This window comes from Haliotis rubra, unplaced genomic scaffold, assembly GCF_003918875.1.
Source record: "Haliotis rubra isolate DU_JTF1 unplaced genomic scaffold, ASM391887v1 Scf27, whole genome shotgun sequence".
Taxonomy (NCBI): domain Eukaryota; kingdom Metazoa; phylum Mollusca; class Gastropoda; order Lepetellida; family Haliotidae; genus Haliotis; species Haliotis rubra.
In genome coordinates this window covers 1,429,281-1,446,089 of record NW_025766780.1, presented here as the reverse complement: position 1 = coordinate 1,446,089, position 16,809 = coordinate 1,429,281, and the positions used below count along the sequence as shown (strand labels likewise).

General features: G+C 42.0%; 1 protein-coding gene across 2 annotated transcripts in view; it reads right to left on the bottom strand.

The window, feature by feature from the left end:
• The window catches only part of LOC124280559 (CXXC-type zinc finger protein 1-like), an 85,222-nt gene that overhangs the window by 25,733 nt on the left and 42,680 nt on the right, over nucleotides 1–16,809 (bottom strand). For both annotated transcript variants that reach the window (XM_046716506.1, XM_046716507.1), the window contains 5 exons: nucleotides 12,578–12,650; nucleotides 9,112–9,231; nucleotides 7,979–8,151; nucleotides 7,360–7,567; nucleotides 4,900–5,007 (listed from right to left, as the gene is read on the bottom strand). In XM_046716506.1, coding sequence (XP_046572462.1) covers nucleotides 4,900–5,007; nucleotides 7,360–7,567; nucleotides 7,979–8,151; nucleotides 9,112–9,231; nucleotides 12,578–12,650 — 682 coding nt within the window. The remainder of the gene's footprint in view (nucleotides 1–4,899; nucleotides 5,008–7,359; nucleotides 7,568–7,978; nucleotides 8,152–9,111; nucleotides 9,232–12,577; nucleotides 12,651–16,809) is intronic.

Below are 16,809 nucleotides of genomic sequence, written 5' to 3'. Positions count from 1 at the left end.
TTGATCCTTGCCTGTTTATGTAGAACGCCACTGTGGAGTTGTCCGTATGCACCATCAGATGAGCATTCTCCAGAATGTTTGTCCAGTGGAGTATGGCGTTTAGTACTGCTTTCATTTCCAGCATGTTGATGTGCAGATCTTTCTCCTCTTTGGTCCATGTCCCAGCTGACACTTCGTCGTCGAGATGTGCTCCCCAACCTTGGAGCGATGCATCCACGTAGAGATGCATCTTGCACTCGGCTCTGCTAAATAGGTGCCTCCATAAACATTCGATCTCTGGGTCCACCATAGTAGATATGGGTGTGTAGTGCGTCCGGGGAGTCCGAAGGGTTCGAATTCGTCCAGATGAGCATTGGCGAAGACCTATAGTGTGGCGTGAAGTTGTAGTCTCCCTCTGGCTGTCATGTCTTGCGCTGGCGTGAGGAGACCCAACAGACTCTGCCATTGTCGTAGTGGCCACGGAGAGAGTAGACCTTGCGAGATTGTCTGTTGTATCTTGAGCCATCGGTCCTCTGGTACCACTATGCGGTTCTGTGTTGTGATGAACCGGATTCCTAGGAACTGCAGGTCCTGTGTGATTCTAGGTCCGACTTGAGGAGATTCATTAGCCACCCCAGTTGTGTAAGCAGTCTGATGGTGAAGTCCAGTTGTAGTCTGAGATGCTTGGGATCTTGATGTACTTGAATCCCGTCGTCTAGGTAGAATGCACTGCGTAGACCTCGATGATGTAGGTATGTGACTATGGGCTTCGTCACCCTTGTAAACAACCAGGGGGCCGATGATATTCCAAATGGCAGGACCTTCCATTGGTAGTGTCGTCCGTCCAGTATAAACCTCAGGTACTTCCTTGAGTCCGGATGTACAGGAATATGCAGATAGGCGTCCTGTAGATCTATGCTGGCCATGTAGTCCATCGGACGGACGAGGTGTAGGAGTTGTGGTAGATGTATCACGCTGAACTTTGGTGGTCTGCGTAGATAATCTCTGTTGAAGGCCCTCATGTTGTAGATGAGTCGGAACTTTACTTTGGAGTTTTTCTTTGGCACTAGGAAAACTGGGGAGTAGAATCCTGGTGAGAGCTGGTCCTGGTCCACCACTTCTATGCCTTCCTTCTCTAGTAGAGATGTGACCGCTTCTCGTAGCCTCTCTGTCCGATGGGTCGCGTGAAGTTGAACTTCTGAGGTTAGCCTGTCAACGGCGGAGTTGCTTGTAGTTGTATCACGATATCCGTCTCTTAGGATGCTGGATACAAATGGATCTTGAAGAATTCCCCAGTTCTCCCAGTAGTTTTGTAGACGTCCACCCACTTGTGAAGGTTGTACAGGAACGGCTGGGGGTGGAAGACTCCAGTCCTTCCGAACCCCTCCTTCATCGTCTCTGATCCTTGCCGCCTCTGGGTGCCCTGCCTCGTCCGGTCGCCCTCTCTATAGTTGCCGGCTGGGCGTACCTAAAAGAGTCCTTCCCTCCTCTGAAGGTGCTCATTTTCTTGTCTCTTGCCTTCTGGATGCCTGCGAACTTCGACTTGCCCGAGTAGCGCTGGGACGTCTGCCTGATGACACTGGCTAGTGTATCGATGGACTTTATCATGAGGACTTCTCTGGAGTCTTTGGTAACTTCTTTGGCGACGTCGTCAATCTCCCCTGCGAAGATGGATGATGTCGACCATGGGGCTCTGTACAGCGACTTCGTGAAGCGTTCGCTCCAGTTGCAGGATGCCAGTAGTCCTTGTCATCTCACCAACGTCAACGCTGCTGAGATGGATGATAGATGGTCCGTCATAAACTGCTGGTCCTTCTTCTGCATGAGTAGAGCAGAGTAGATCATCCGGTCCTCCTCTGCGGTAGAGTCCCTGAACTTGACGATGAGCGTCTCAATCACTGCCCTGGATCTGTTCAGGCCGAAGAACATCCTTCTGCACATCGTCTCTATCTGCGCCAGCTTTTTGTCGTCAATCTTATAAGACTTGGTCCGGGCGTCGTTGATGACCTTGTAGTTATCGATCTCTTGTGCCTTCATGAAGGGGTCCATATTGTGTAGAGAGAACTTCTTGGCGTTGAACTGTGGAATATTCGGCGCCTGGGATTTCGTTGCCTTCCTGAAGGCGGCGTCCAAGTTCTCTGGAACTTCCGAGATGGGATCAATTGGCGGTAGAGTGATCGTGTCGACATCATTGTCCTTCATCAGGTACGTGAGTGCTGCATTCTCTTCCTTAGAGGGTGACGCTAACTCCAGTCCGTTGGCCATCCAATATCTTATCTCTGCATCCGAGAAGACAATACCGCCATCGTCCTGTTTCAGGGGCGTTGATCATCCTCCGCCCGGGATCTGTGTAGAGACCTGCGCGGAGACCTGCATGACGATCTGCGTGGAGATGAGCCTGTAGAGCTGCGTTTGTAGGGCGATCTGCGTGGAGGCGAGCGTCTCTTGGTTCGTGAATGCCTCGGCGAATCCCTTGACGATCTGTGAGATGTTGATGACGTCCTTGAGGCTGTCTCCGCAGACCTTCGCGAAGGCTGTTCATCTAAGTAGTCAATGGAAGGCCTCTCCGATGTGTCGTCGGCGGTGGGTCCTTTGTGCAGGTCCGGGTCCTCTCTGTGGGTGGTGTCCAGGGCTGGTTGTCGATCTCTTTCCTGCGCGAAGCGCCTCTCCATCATCTCCATTATCTGCTGCGAGAACTGCTGCATGAAGGCCCCGGGGTTGAATGTCTCGCTGATAGATGAGCTGCCCTCTCTGCGTTGGTAGCGATATGGTCCAGGGATCGCTCATCTGCCGTCAGTGTAGATACCTCGGACTGCGTAGATAACTGCGCTGAAGTTACCGTTGCTGAGGCCTGCTTCTTCTTGGGGCGATGTATCTCCCGGGATGATGTGCGGCGGCTCATCATAGAGTCCTCTTTCCTCCATCGGGACAATCTCGGCCGAGAAAGTCCTAGTCGTCTGCGCAGACGTCCCCGTAGAGCTGCTCGCCGTCTTAGGGGTGTGTGGCCGTCTCTGCGTAGAGGATGGCTTCTTCTTCTTCGTCTGCGATGAAGGGATGTCCGAAGTGGCAGCCCTTTTCTTCGAAGTGGCGGACAACATCCCCACGCCCATCCTCCGAGGACATCTCCGGCGGATCACTGGAAGGAAGAGGGTCGTCTGACAGCAGTTGACACGTGAGGGACTCAGCCGGCTTATCAATGACTTGAAAAAGCCTGGATTTGTCTTTAGCACGCCTAAGTACACAGAAAATAAATTTATTAAATTCAATATTGGTTAAATGCTGACAAAGGTTGCAGCGAGAGCTGGAAGTACATGGTGTTGTGCAGCTAGGGCACAATAAATGCGGGTCTGCAGCAGAGAACCTAAACCTACAACGAAAACAGGTTTTCATGAAATGTAAACAACTGAACAAACACGGACAAAACCGTGAATAAACAGTGAAAAATACGAATAAATTTCAAACCATATTGTTGAAGGATACTCCCTAAACCCCTATAAAGGTAATGTATAGGGTAATAACTAATAAATAAAAGGATATAGTGCCGTATAGAAGACACAGGCGCTCTCCCAACCGTCCACTAGGGCGAGGAAGGAGAGAGTGAAGCATGTGGGAGCGGTGGCGCCACTTTTCCCGCCAAAACGGCCAGACAGATAACTCATGGTGAGTAGTGATTTTACGTCTGTTTTTATTGAAGGGAGCTTCAATAGAAGATACAAGTGTTCCACTAACGTTCGCAAGAGGAAGGAGACAAGCAATAAGCATGAGTCAGGATAAGGAAAAATATGCATGTTTTGGTTACTGCTGAAAACAGGATAATTGATTGGTAAACTTGTCAACACACACTCCCCACCCCAACCTCCTAAAAAACACCAAACAAAAACCACCACCTCCCCACACCATTTTTCCAAAAGCCATTGCCTGAGAACCAATTCTTTTTATTTTATTTAGGTCAAACTGATTTTCTAATATGATGTCCTCATAAGGATATTCATACATGCTGAAGTTCAGCTTCCCAAGGCTGGCTGTTTCAAGAGATCTACACAGAATAAACCTGCATTTTGGGAGAATTACAAGAGTATTATAGGAAATTGCATTATAGTAAATTGTGAGCTGTAACCATTCATATAGATTCAGGTGTTTCTGAGGATATCATGTCTCCAATGAGAGAAAACGCTATACAACTACCAAATTTCATTCATTTTGAACACACACTGCAGTGTGATAGATATACCTAGACATTTCATGATCTCTTCATACCGCAAGGGTCTACTCAAACCTCTGGAACAAAGGGAGGAACAAGTTTGCAAGGTTTCAACTCATTGGTCCTGGAGGAGAAATGTGTACAATGGATGAGTGATAAAAGAACACTTTCAGTCATGGGAGCTAAGTCTGAACATTAAACGTCACATGCAACCAAAAAAGACAAACATAATTCAAACACAATTATCACTTATTCATGACATATAATATACATTGCAGATTATGAAAAAAACAAATAAACAAAATGTGCAATAAGTGCAATATTTTATAGATTATTTACTATTTGCTGTTTGTGTACACTACTCCTGCTACTGACCTCATAATCCGGACATCCCGCTTCCAACCTGCGCGAACCTATTCACTGCGCATGCGCCATGAGCGCAGTGCAGTGCACAGCGCACGATTTAGTGCATCTCTTGAACTTCGATTTCACGGTTGGGTTTTTTTTTGTTTTGTTTTTTTGGTTTCATCACGTTATTTTTCAACTTTATAAGTTGTGCAGTTTTGACCATTTGTTACTGTAAGTCCATACTGAAAGGTATCAGAATCTGCAAAGTTGTATTTTACGTTGCATGTGACCTTTAACTTATTTTTTATCATTCAAAATATAGGCCCCTGTGTAAGCTGAGTAATAATGTCATTACTGGCTAGTATACATACCTTAGCAAAGCACCTCTCCATGTGTTTGAGTGCACCCCTCTGGTTGATCTCCCCACCACAAGTAACACAGTATATGGTGAACTCTGTGTCATCCTCAGCTTCTGTACCCTGCACACACAGACAGACTGATATCATCATCAGCGTGCCAAGACTTAATCAGCATACCTATTCCATAAAATCACTAAATGTCTATCAATGACTGAAATAAATCTGAGAAAAGGATACCTGTGGCAACATTGGAGAGGTCATCTTCCTTTTTACTAACTCCAAAATCTAATCTCAAAAGCAAACAGTTTTTTACATCAACACAAGAAAAAACATGGATAATATAGCACTTGTAAATCATTTGTGAGTAGAAAATGGCAAAGCAACAGTCAATGCAATTGACTACATGTAGTACATCATGTGTAAATTAACAAAAGATTCAAGAGAGACTGAAAAGCATGGTGATGGACAACCACAGTACCCCAACTTAACTCACTCATATATAACACGTATGGGGATAAAATGCTTTCACAAGTCTCTCAACATTTTGTGATGCCTCTTTTGAGTGACATAATAATTGTTGAACATGCTGCCAATAATAAAGACTATTAAAGGGCAAGTTTACATGAAAAATAACCTTTTTGTCTTGCACTATTTCATCATTAAAGGTGTGTGTCAAGTAGTTTTATAGCCAAAACAGTACAGCTATCAGATGTAACTAACGTATTTTTTGTGCGTTACATAGATTCAAAGTTTCTTCTTTAACTGAGAGTTCTTTGTTTCAATAAACAACCATGGCTTATGTGACTGTCCCTTGGAAATGACGTCACTGGTGCCCGACTGATAAACGAATGACGTCGTCAGACCTTATTAGACCAATTTCACGTGGTGCAGTTATAGGTGTGGTTCTTGTGTCTCAATGTGCAGGCTAACTGTTTTATCCAGCTGTTGCCTGGCCGTCAGTTGGGGGTATGTGGTCAGTTCCACATTGTGATGATGTTGCAGTTTGACAAAAACGTATATATTGTACAAAATGTGTTACCACGTAACCAAATTGTATAACATTCAACCTTTCCAACATATCTCCTTTCACCAAAACTAAAACACATATGCACTACATCCATCGGTGAATGTGACGGCATTTTACGTTTGGTATTTCATTCCTACATAAGCTCACAGAGATAAATGCACTTCGCAGTTTTGAATTCTGTTTGAATCGTTTTTTCTATGATATCATCTGCTCATTGTTGGACAAATTTAACCTAACCCTAACAACAATATATTCCCAGTTTTCGTGAGCGTGACAACATGATTGAGGCTAGCTAACTCATGCACAACGATGATGGTACTTCTCCTCATTGATAACTTTTTCTCTTGATCAAAATGAAAACAAAAAGAAAATAACAACCAGCAGATTGCCAGAATATTTCGGACAACTAACATGGCACATTTATGCATATACGTTGCATGAAACAACAGAAGTTTCCTTAAAAAAATCCCGCATACTCGTGTAGGTGAACCCGCCATTTTGAGAAAGTTGCTTCCCGAAAGGTGATGTCATTACGTATGCCAACATTTTTATACATATTTGGTATTTTCATTGAGGTGAGGTTATGAATGAAAATACACGATCATTTCTATCTCACTGCTTACATTTTCAGTTCTAATGCTTCTTTCCTATTTTTACATAATTTCAGGTGATTAATGTCAGTATTTATATCTTTTACTTAGGGACTAGACCGGAGACCAGTCTAAATCAACTGGCACCAATTACATCATAATCAAAGGGCAGTAACTCTGGCCTGTTTAGCTCAGCAAACAAAGGCCTCATAATGGTATAACATTTCAGCATTTATATTCAGGGTTATACTTTCATTGTAATAAAAATGAGTGTATATTTTCAAACACTGTTACTAACTAATTAAAAAATTCCATTTTGTTTCATATAAGAATAAATGTGTTTTTTTTTCGTGTACACATCCCCTTTAAGTCAAAGTGCACAGTCCTATTGTTGATTATTTGATTGGCATTCTAGAAATTGATGAGTAAATAAACCAAGCATATGACTTAATTGAAAACAACTGTTTGTTTATTGCATAGAGCAATGTCGATGCTTATATCATATCAGTATCAAATGGTAGTGTGCACTTCGTGTGCTGGTGATTATGTGCCAAACAGTGGGTTTGAACGTGTTCTGGAATCTATACTTTACTGAGAAAAGACTGGCAGGTAATCATGAACGACATCAGAAGCAGCAGTTCTGTTAGGAGCAGCCACAACCCCTCCATCAGGATAGACCAAAACTGCAACAATCTGCTGACAACAGGTTTTGTATGAGGGAGGTCCTGTCACACAGGACCATGCATATGCTGGTGCAACTGTCCTCCACGACATTCCTGGATGTGGAGTGACTTGCTCAGAATGGTGAGGGACAGTGTGATGTGTTTACATGGTTTATATTGTGGGATGACCTACTGTTTGTTCCGGGTCTAACGTTGAATGTTTGGCTCGTTCAATGATGACATCCAACTCTTGATGCTTCATGTCAAGATCACCCAATTTCTGCCTGGCATCTAGCTGTTGTCTTCGGATTTCTTCCAGAGCTTTTTTGTTGTTTTCTTCTGCCACACATGGACTGCTCTGCCATTGCTGGATGCGACTTGGCAAAATTTCATAGATTCGACTGAAAACACAAAATCAAAACATTTTTCTTATGTCGGTTGATATCAGTTCATTTCTACAAGTGATGGTCCCTAACGAGAGTATATAATATAAATATCTCCTGGTCTGTGTGAAATGTATTTAAAGTTTAAAAGATATGTTAAAATATCTACCATCCAAAAGTATGTAACTGTTGAGTATTGAAACTGGGATACTGCTAAATCCAGTGAAAATAACATAAAAAGACATTTTTTCAGAATGACTCAAACTATGTATATATTTTACCAGAGTTTTTAAACTAACCCTCACATCTGAACACCCACTTTACAAAGGTCATAATGGTTAAAAAACCTTGTAAGAAACATCTAATATCTGAGAAGAAATTCTACAAGCTAGAAATCTAATGAATTCAGTGCTGAAATGTGTTGCTGACCTCTTGGCAAGCTTCAGGCCACAATCATCAGAGCAGTATTTGGAGTTGGATCTGGCTGCCTCTGTACATCCTGGCCCATAACACTGCCTTGCCTCTTCTTCCTCTGTGTCCACAAAGTCTTCAACATCTGTGTGTCGGCGTTTCAAGGAAGATACAGATTTCTCTTTCAGTTTCTGTGAGAAAAATGAATGTGATGTAATTCAAGTGTTGTTTGTGTTGTTATCATACCTTTGATTATAGATTTAAAGCAGAATGCTTTGCATCAGGATTATCTCTGCTGTTGGTCACATGCCATTAGGACAAGCACCAAGTTCAGTGAGAATCTGCATAAACTCATGATCTTTGGATTGTTAGCCCAAGATCTAACATCCACACAATCAAACATAGTACAAATTTACCTAGTGAAGCCCAAGACAACTTGGAATTGTGTGGAAGGGTGGAACAGGGGTTACAGGTAGGCAGGGTGTGTTGTAACTTGTCAACAGACACTTACAAGGGACCCTGACTCTGTAATCTACAAGATACTGAGTGGTAAGGAATGAACTAATAAAGGGCAGATGTCCTCCAGGCATGAATGACAAGTATGCATGAGTTGTTGGAGGCAGCATTATGAGGATAACGTCAATCATCGTAAGGCATAAAAGAAGGCATGGGCATAGACACTGATGCCAAATGTTAAGTCTGGATTTGAATCATTACAAAACAAATGTAGGGAGTAAAATCAGATGGGTAGGCATAAACTATAAGACTTTAAACCACTTCATTCTGCTAACTCTGTGTTTGTGTGAAGCATAAAAGTAAATGAATATGTGAAAACAACAAAATAAACAAGAATATTCTGAAAAGGGGGGTTATAATGTTACATTCCTACTTCTTAGTAAACAAAGACAAAAACACTTGCAGGGTTTATTCAATAAGAATGTATGAAGGATCAGTGAGAATAGCTTATACACACTTGATACCCCCACCAAGCAACCCTGTTGCTTGACTGATGCTATGGGGCATTGTTTGGCGATGTCTCTACCAAAAACATCTCAGATATTACATCATAGTGTATTGTAACATACTTGAAAAATGTGGAGATGCATTTTGAAGATAGGCCACAATTATTTTGATGAAACAGTTTCACATACCACTCCCTTTTTTGACGGTGAATGTTTGTGTTTATCTTTCTTCTTCTCCTTCCGCTTGTCCTTCTTTACTTTCTTGCGGGGGGAGCCAGTATCAGATGAACTTGAACGCCTCTCCCGGGCCTAAGAGAAGCAGAAAATGTGTGAGCTACAAGAGAATACATGAATGCAGCCAAAACTAATTTTCACTCAGGAAATATTATCTGCAATATTGCAAGTGTGGTCATCCCATGGAAAGACTGTCTCTCAACTGTAACAAACATCACTCTTTGTATTAATTTGCATATAAAAAACAGCTATGTTAAGCACAAGGTATCAATGGTAGGAAAAAATGCTCTGTGTTCCTAAAACGCACAGCCCTTGGAATCTTGCCTGTGCATGCACGCATACCCAAGCCATGATGTGGCGAGGTCTCTCGGGAGTCCGGTAAACTTGTGAAATTTCCTTGCATTTCAGAGCATTTTATCATCATTCGCAAGTCAAATTAGCTGAGAGAAACTTTATTTTTTCTTGTTGTTTCCTTGGAGAAAATATGTTTTTCGGTTACCTGTTGTGTTTCACGAACCATCGGTTCTCATGTCACACAAGTCAAGGTCATTATTTTGAAAAAGTAGCAACTAAACTTTGACACATTCAACGAGTTTTACAGTTTCATAAAGAATATGGGGATGTGTGGCACAGAACACATGACTTGAAAATCTTTGAACCGCAAATAACTACATAAGGTATGAATTCGTGACATATATGGTCATACACGGGTTCAGACGTTTGCACGTCATCTGGCAAGGTCGCTATTTATAAACCTGGGGAATTCGGTAACATCGCCATGTCAAAACGGACGATGTTACATTTCAGTATTAATTAAGGTTTTGGTTTTGGTATGGTATTGGTTTTGGTTTTGGTTTTGGTATGGTTTTGGTTTTGGTTTTGGTTTTGGTATGGTTTTGGTTTTGGTATGGTATTGGTTTTGATATGGTATTGGTGTTGGTAGTGGTTTTGGTTTTGGCATTGGTGTTGGTTTTGGTATTGGTGTTGGTATTGGTATGGTATTGGTTTTGGTATTGGTATTGGCATTGGCATTGGCATTGGCATTGGCATTGGTTTTGGTATTGGTATGGCATTGGTTTTGGTATTGGGATTGGTATGGTATTGGGTTTGGTATGGTATTGGTTTGGTGTGGTATTGGTTTTGGTATGGTATTTGGTATGGTATTTGGTATTGTATTGGGTTTGGTATGGTATTGGCTTTGCTATGGTATTGGTTTTGTATTGGTATTGGTATTGGTATGGTATTGGTATTGTTATAAGTATCAGTATCAAAATCATCATTTGATATTAGTTTACATTATGGGTGTGAAGAATTATATTGAAGAGGTGATACTACACCTTGAACATTTTTAACTTGGCTATGCTTAGGTCAGTCACTACCCTATCACTTCCTTTGTTTCACCCAGGGCAAATGTTCTGGTTGAGGGACTGACCCTATTGTTCTTCTTAGCTTGCATGCTTTTTAACACTCACTTGCACCTCAGTAACCACAGAGACAAGTCACTGACAGACGATAGCAAGTTGAACATTTAGAATTTTCCTTTACTGCCAAGGTATGTTTGTTTAAGTTATACATAAACATATATGTGTATATCTTTTTCATAAATAAGATTATATAAACAGTTTTTTATGTATGTTAAATGAGGGAATTTGTTAGACATGTGAGAGATTTAGTAGATGGCAAAATCTCCTGGATGGGCAGATATTTGAATAAGTATTTCGACTGAGAAGATTATGAAGTTTTTATCATCTATATGTTGTGTATGTATGTGTATTTATGATAGTATTAGAATGTTTGGTATATATTGTGTGTTATTCCAGATCTGTAAATATTTCTGATTTGATAATAATGTCCACATGTGTAAGGACAGTATGTAAAGAAATTAGATTTGAATATTTCCATATTTGTAGGTATTTTTGAAGTCACTGTAGACTTGTGGTCGCAGGAGACAATGTGACCTACACCTAGAGGCCATACTTCTGGTATTGTTATTATTATTAATGCTGCTTAAAGCAGTACCAAATGACAGTACCAAAAAGGGTCTTGCCAAAATCACACAAGTCATACACCTGCATGGCTGGTATACATGTTGCACATCTCATTTTGATAAATAACAGAATACTTTCACACAAAAATACTCTTTCACACAAAAACATTCCCAAATATCTTTTTTCCAGTGAACACGAACAATGAATTGAATTCATGAAGGAACATAATTCACAGAAAACACCAGTGAATCATGACAGGACTGGTATAAATATATGTTGACATGCACCTCATTGTTGCTGTTGTAGTAGCATATCTATATAATTATGCTAAACAAAATGAAAAGTGCACGAAAATGCTTTGCATTGGGACTAAGCAAACAATAAAAGAATCTGATCCTATGAAATGGTCATCACTGCACTAGAGAGTAATTGGCTCCATATATCCAGAAATGAGGGTAACTACAATCATGCCAAGTTTCATGCTTTCATTACAAGGAGCGTAACTAACTTTGTAACACAACAGCTGCAAGTCAAGGAATGATAAGGCCCTGCTGGGCTGACTGGAAACATTATGACAAATATTTGTGCATTTTCAGAATTTATAACAAAACGGGCTACCAAATCTCTAAAATAGTTATGTCGAGATAACAGTTGTTAAGAAATAATAACTGTAAGCAACTCAAAGTGATTTGTTCACTACCCTTATCTTTGTCAAAGGTTTAATAAGCTCCCTGCAAACCTTTAAAACCAGCCTTTATGCAATACATTAGTTACATAACTGTACAAGGTGATGCAGATTGTTAAGGCCAGATCCTACGTTATCATCACAATGCAGTAGGAAGGCGTTTCCTATTCTCGCGGTACTTACGGATATTGGCTGAAAAAATAACACAAACAATTCTTATCGTATTCATGCTTGTTGTTTTTAAATGAAGGGCCTTCTCGTCTAACATCTACATCTATCAGCTGCCAGACCCATCAGGTGAATTACCACTCGTGAGCCCGGTGATATACAATGCCATCCGCCATTGATGAAACGAGGCTTCTCCCAGTCTAGCAATATTACCAGGAATTAACGTTATTGAGTGTATGTAAGAGCAATCCTGCCGGAAAGAGCGGGAAAAAGTAATGATATGTCCAAATTGGTATAAACTCCCCAATATTCGTGACACTGCAAGATTTTGATCACTCACAGACTTGGGCCACTTCCTAGTTACCAGTCGGTGATGTAAACAACAGCTTAGTGTCCGCATCGGCGATTTCGGCAGAAAACATGTTTACCGCGAGAATAGGAGACACACCTATACTACCTAATATTTGGCTCAACTATAATACATCTTTACCATTCTATTTAAATATTTTCTTTCCTTGAAGTAATATTTGAACTAAAATGTTTCGGAGAGGTGAGCTTGCTATGACTAGTCTGTTACTACCTTTGGTGTCCTGATTCTGTTCTCAGCTTCAAAGTCACAGCTGTCATCTAGGTCATCTTCATCTTCCTGTGTCCTGAAAACAAAACAATGTCCCCCTGAATACAAACCAAGTCACAGTCAAAATACACCACAGAATAACTCACCCTCTGTCCCTATGTACACCAACTGTCACTGTCAAAATACACCACAGAACAACTCACCCTCTGTTCCTATGTATACCAACTGTCACTGTCAAAATATACCACAGAACAACTCACCCTCTGTTCCCATGTACACCAACTGTCACTGTCAAAATATACCACAGAACAACCCACTTTCTGTCCCCATGTACACCAACTGTCACTGTCAAAATACACCACAGAACAACTCACCCTCTGTTCCCATGTATACCAACTGTCACTGTCAAAATACACCACAGAACAACTCACCCTCTGTTCCCATGTACACCAACTGTCACTGTCAAAATATACCACAGAACAACTCACCCTCTGTTCCCCAAGTACACCAACTGTACACCAACTGTCACTGTCAAAATATACCACAGAACAACTCACCCTCTGTTCCCATGTATACCAACTGTCACTGTCAAAGTATACCACAGAACAACTCACCCTCTGTTCCCATGTATACCAACTGTCACTGTCAAAATACACCACAGAACAACTCACCCTCTGTTCCCATGTACACCAACTGTCACTGTCAAAATACACCACAGAACAACTCACTCTGTCCCCATGTATACCAACTGTCACTGTCAAAATACACCACAGAACAACTCACCCTCTGTTCCCATGTACACCAACTGTCACTGTCAAAATACACCACAGAACAACTCACCCTCTGTTCCCATGTACACCAACTGTCACTGTCAAAATACACCACAGAACAACTCACTTTCTGTCCCCATGTACACCAACTGTCACTGTCAAAATACACCACAGAACAACTCACTTTCTGTCCCCATGTATACCAACTGTCACTGTCAAAATATACCACAGAACAACTCACCCTCTGTTCCCATGTACACCAACTGTCACTGTCAAAGTATACCACAGAACAACTCACTTTCTGTCCCCATGTACACCAACTGTCACTGTCAAAATATACCACAGAACAACTCACCCTCTGTTCCCATGTACACCAACTGTCACTGTCAAAATATACCACAGAACAACTCACTTTCTGTCCCCATGTATACCAACTGTCACTGTCAAAATATACCACAGAACAACTCACCCTCTGTTCCCATGTATACCAACTGTCACTGTCAAAATATACCACAGAACAACTCACTTTCTGTCCCCATGTACACCAACTGTCACTGTCAAAGAATACCACAGAACAACTCACCCTCTGTTCCCATGTACACCAACTGTCACTGTCAAAGTATACCACAGAACAACTCACCCTCTGTTCCCATGTACACCAACTGTCAATGTCAAAATACACCACAGAACAACTCACCCTCTGTTCCCATGTACACCAACTGTCACTGTCAAAATACACCACAGAACAACTCACTTTCTGTCCCCATGTACACCAACTGTCACTGTCAAAATACACCACAGAACAACTCACCCTCTGTTCCCATGTATACCAACTGTCACTGTCAAAATACACCACAGAACAACTCACCCTCTCTGTCCCCATGTATACCAACTGTCACTGTCAAAATATACCACAGAACAACTCACCCTCTGTTCCCATGTACACCAACTGTCACTGTCAAAATATACCACAGAACAACTCACCCTCTGTCCCCATGTACACCAACTGTCACTGTCAAAGTACACTACAGAACAACCCACCCTCTGTTCCCATGTATACCAACTGTCACTGTCAAAGTACACCACAGAACAACTCACCCTCTGTTCCCATGTACACCAACTGTCACTGTCAAAATATACCACAGAACAACTCACTTTCTGTCCCCATGTATACCAACTGTCACTGTCAAAATACACCACAGAACAACTCAACCTCTGTCCCCATGTATACCAACTGTCACTGTCAAAATACACCACAGAACAACTCACTTTCTGTCCCCATGTACACCAACTGTCACTGTCAAAATACACCACAGAACAACTCACTTTCTGTCCCCATGTACACCAACTGTCACTGTCAAAATATACCACAGAACAACTCACCCTCTGTTCCCATGTACACCAACTGTCACTGTCAAAGTATACCACAGAACAACTCACCCTCTGTTCCCATGTACACCAACTGTCACTGTCAAAATACACCACAGAACAACTCACCCTCTGTTCCCATGTACACCAACTGTCACTGTCAAAATATACCACAGAACAACCCACTTTCTGTCCCCATGTACACCAACTGTCACTGTCAAAGTACACCACAGAACAACTCACCCTCTGTTCCCATGTATACCAACTGTCACTGTCAAAATACACCACAGAACAACTCACCCTCTGTTCCCATGTATACCAACTGTCACTGTCAAAATATACCACAGAACAACTCACCCTCTGTTCCCATGTACACCAACTGTCACTGTCAAAATATACCACAGAACAACTCACCCTCTGTCCCCATGTACACCAACTGTCACTGTCAAAGTACACTACAGAACAACCCACCCTCTGTTCCCATGTATACCAACTGTCACTGTCAAAGTACACCACAGAACAACTCACCCTCTGTTCCCATGTACACCAACTGTCACTGTCAAAATATACCACAGAACAACTCACTTTCTGTCCCCATGTATACCAACTGTCACTGTCAAAATACACCACAGAACAACTCACCCTCTGTCCCCATGTATACCAACTGTCACTGTCAAAATACACCACAGAACAACTCACTTTCTGTCCCCATGTACACTAACTGTCACTGTCAAAATACACCACAGAACAACTCACTTTCTGTTCCCATGTACACCAACTGTCACTGTCAAAATACACCACAGAACAACTCACCCTCTGTTCCCATGTACACCAACTGTCACTGTCAAAATATACCACAGAACAACTCACTTTCTGTCCCCATGTACACCAACTGTCACTGTCAAAATACACCACAGAACAACTCACCCTCTGTTCCCATGTATACCAACTGTCACTGTCAAAATACACCACAGAACAACTCACCCTCTGTTCCCATGTATACCAACTGTCACTGTCAAAATATACCACAGAACAACTCACCCTCTGTTCCCATGTACACCAACTGTCACTGTCAAAATATACCACAGAACAACTCACCCTCTGTCCCCATGTACACCAACTGTCACTGTCAAAGTATACCACAGAACAACTCACCCTCTGTTCCCATGTATACCAACTGTCACTGTCAAAATACACCACAGAACAACTCACCCTCTGTTCCCATGTACACCAACTGTCACTGTCAAAATATACCACAGAACAACTCACTTTCTGTCCCCATGTATACCAACTGTCACTGTCAAAATACACCACAGAACAACTCACCCTCTGTCCCCATGTACACCAACTGTCACTGTCAAAATACACCACAGAACAACTCACTTTCTGTCCCCATGTACACCAACTGTCACTGTCAAAATACACCACAGAACAACTCACCCTCTGTTCCCATGTACACCAACTGTCACTGTCAAAATACACCACAGAACAACTCACTTTCTGTCCCCATGTACACCAACTGTCACTGTCAAAATACACCACAGAACAACTCACCCTCTGTTCCCATGTACACCAACTGTCACTGTCAAAATACACCACAGAACAACTCACCCTCTGTTCCCATGTACACCAACTGTCACTGTCAAAGTATACCACAGAACAACTCACTTTCTGTCCCCATGTACACCAACTGTCACTGTCAAAGTACACCACAGAACAACTCACTTTCTGTTCCCATGTACACTAACTGTCACTGTCAAAATACACCACAGAACAACTCACTTTCTGTTCCCATGTACACTAACTGTCACTGTCAAAATACACCACAGAACAACTCACCCTCTGTTCCCATGTACACCAACTGTCACTGTCAAAGTATACCACAGAACAACTCACTTTCTGTCCCCATGTACACCAACTGTCACTGTCAAAATACACCACAGAACAACTCACCCTCTGTTCCCATGTATACCAACTGTCACTGTCAAAATACACCACAGAACAACTCACCCTCTGTTCCCATGTACACCAACTGTCACTGTCAAAATATACCACAGAACAACTCACTTTCTGTTCCCATGTATACCAACTGTCACT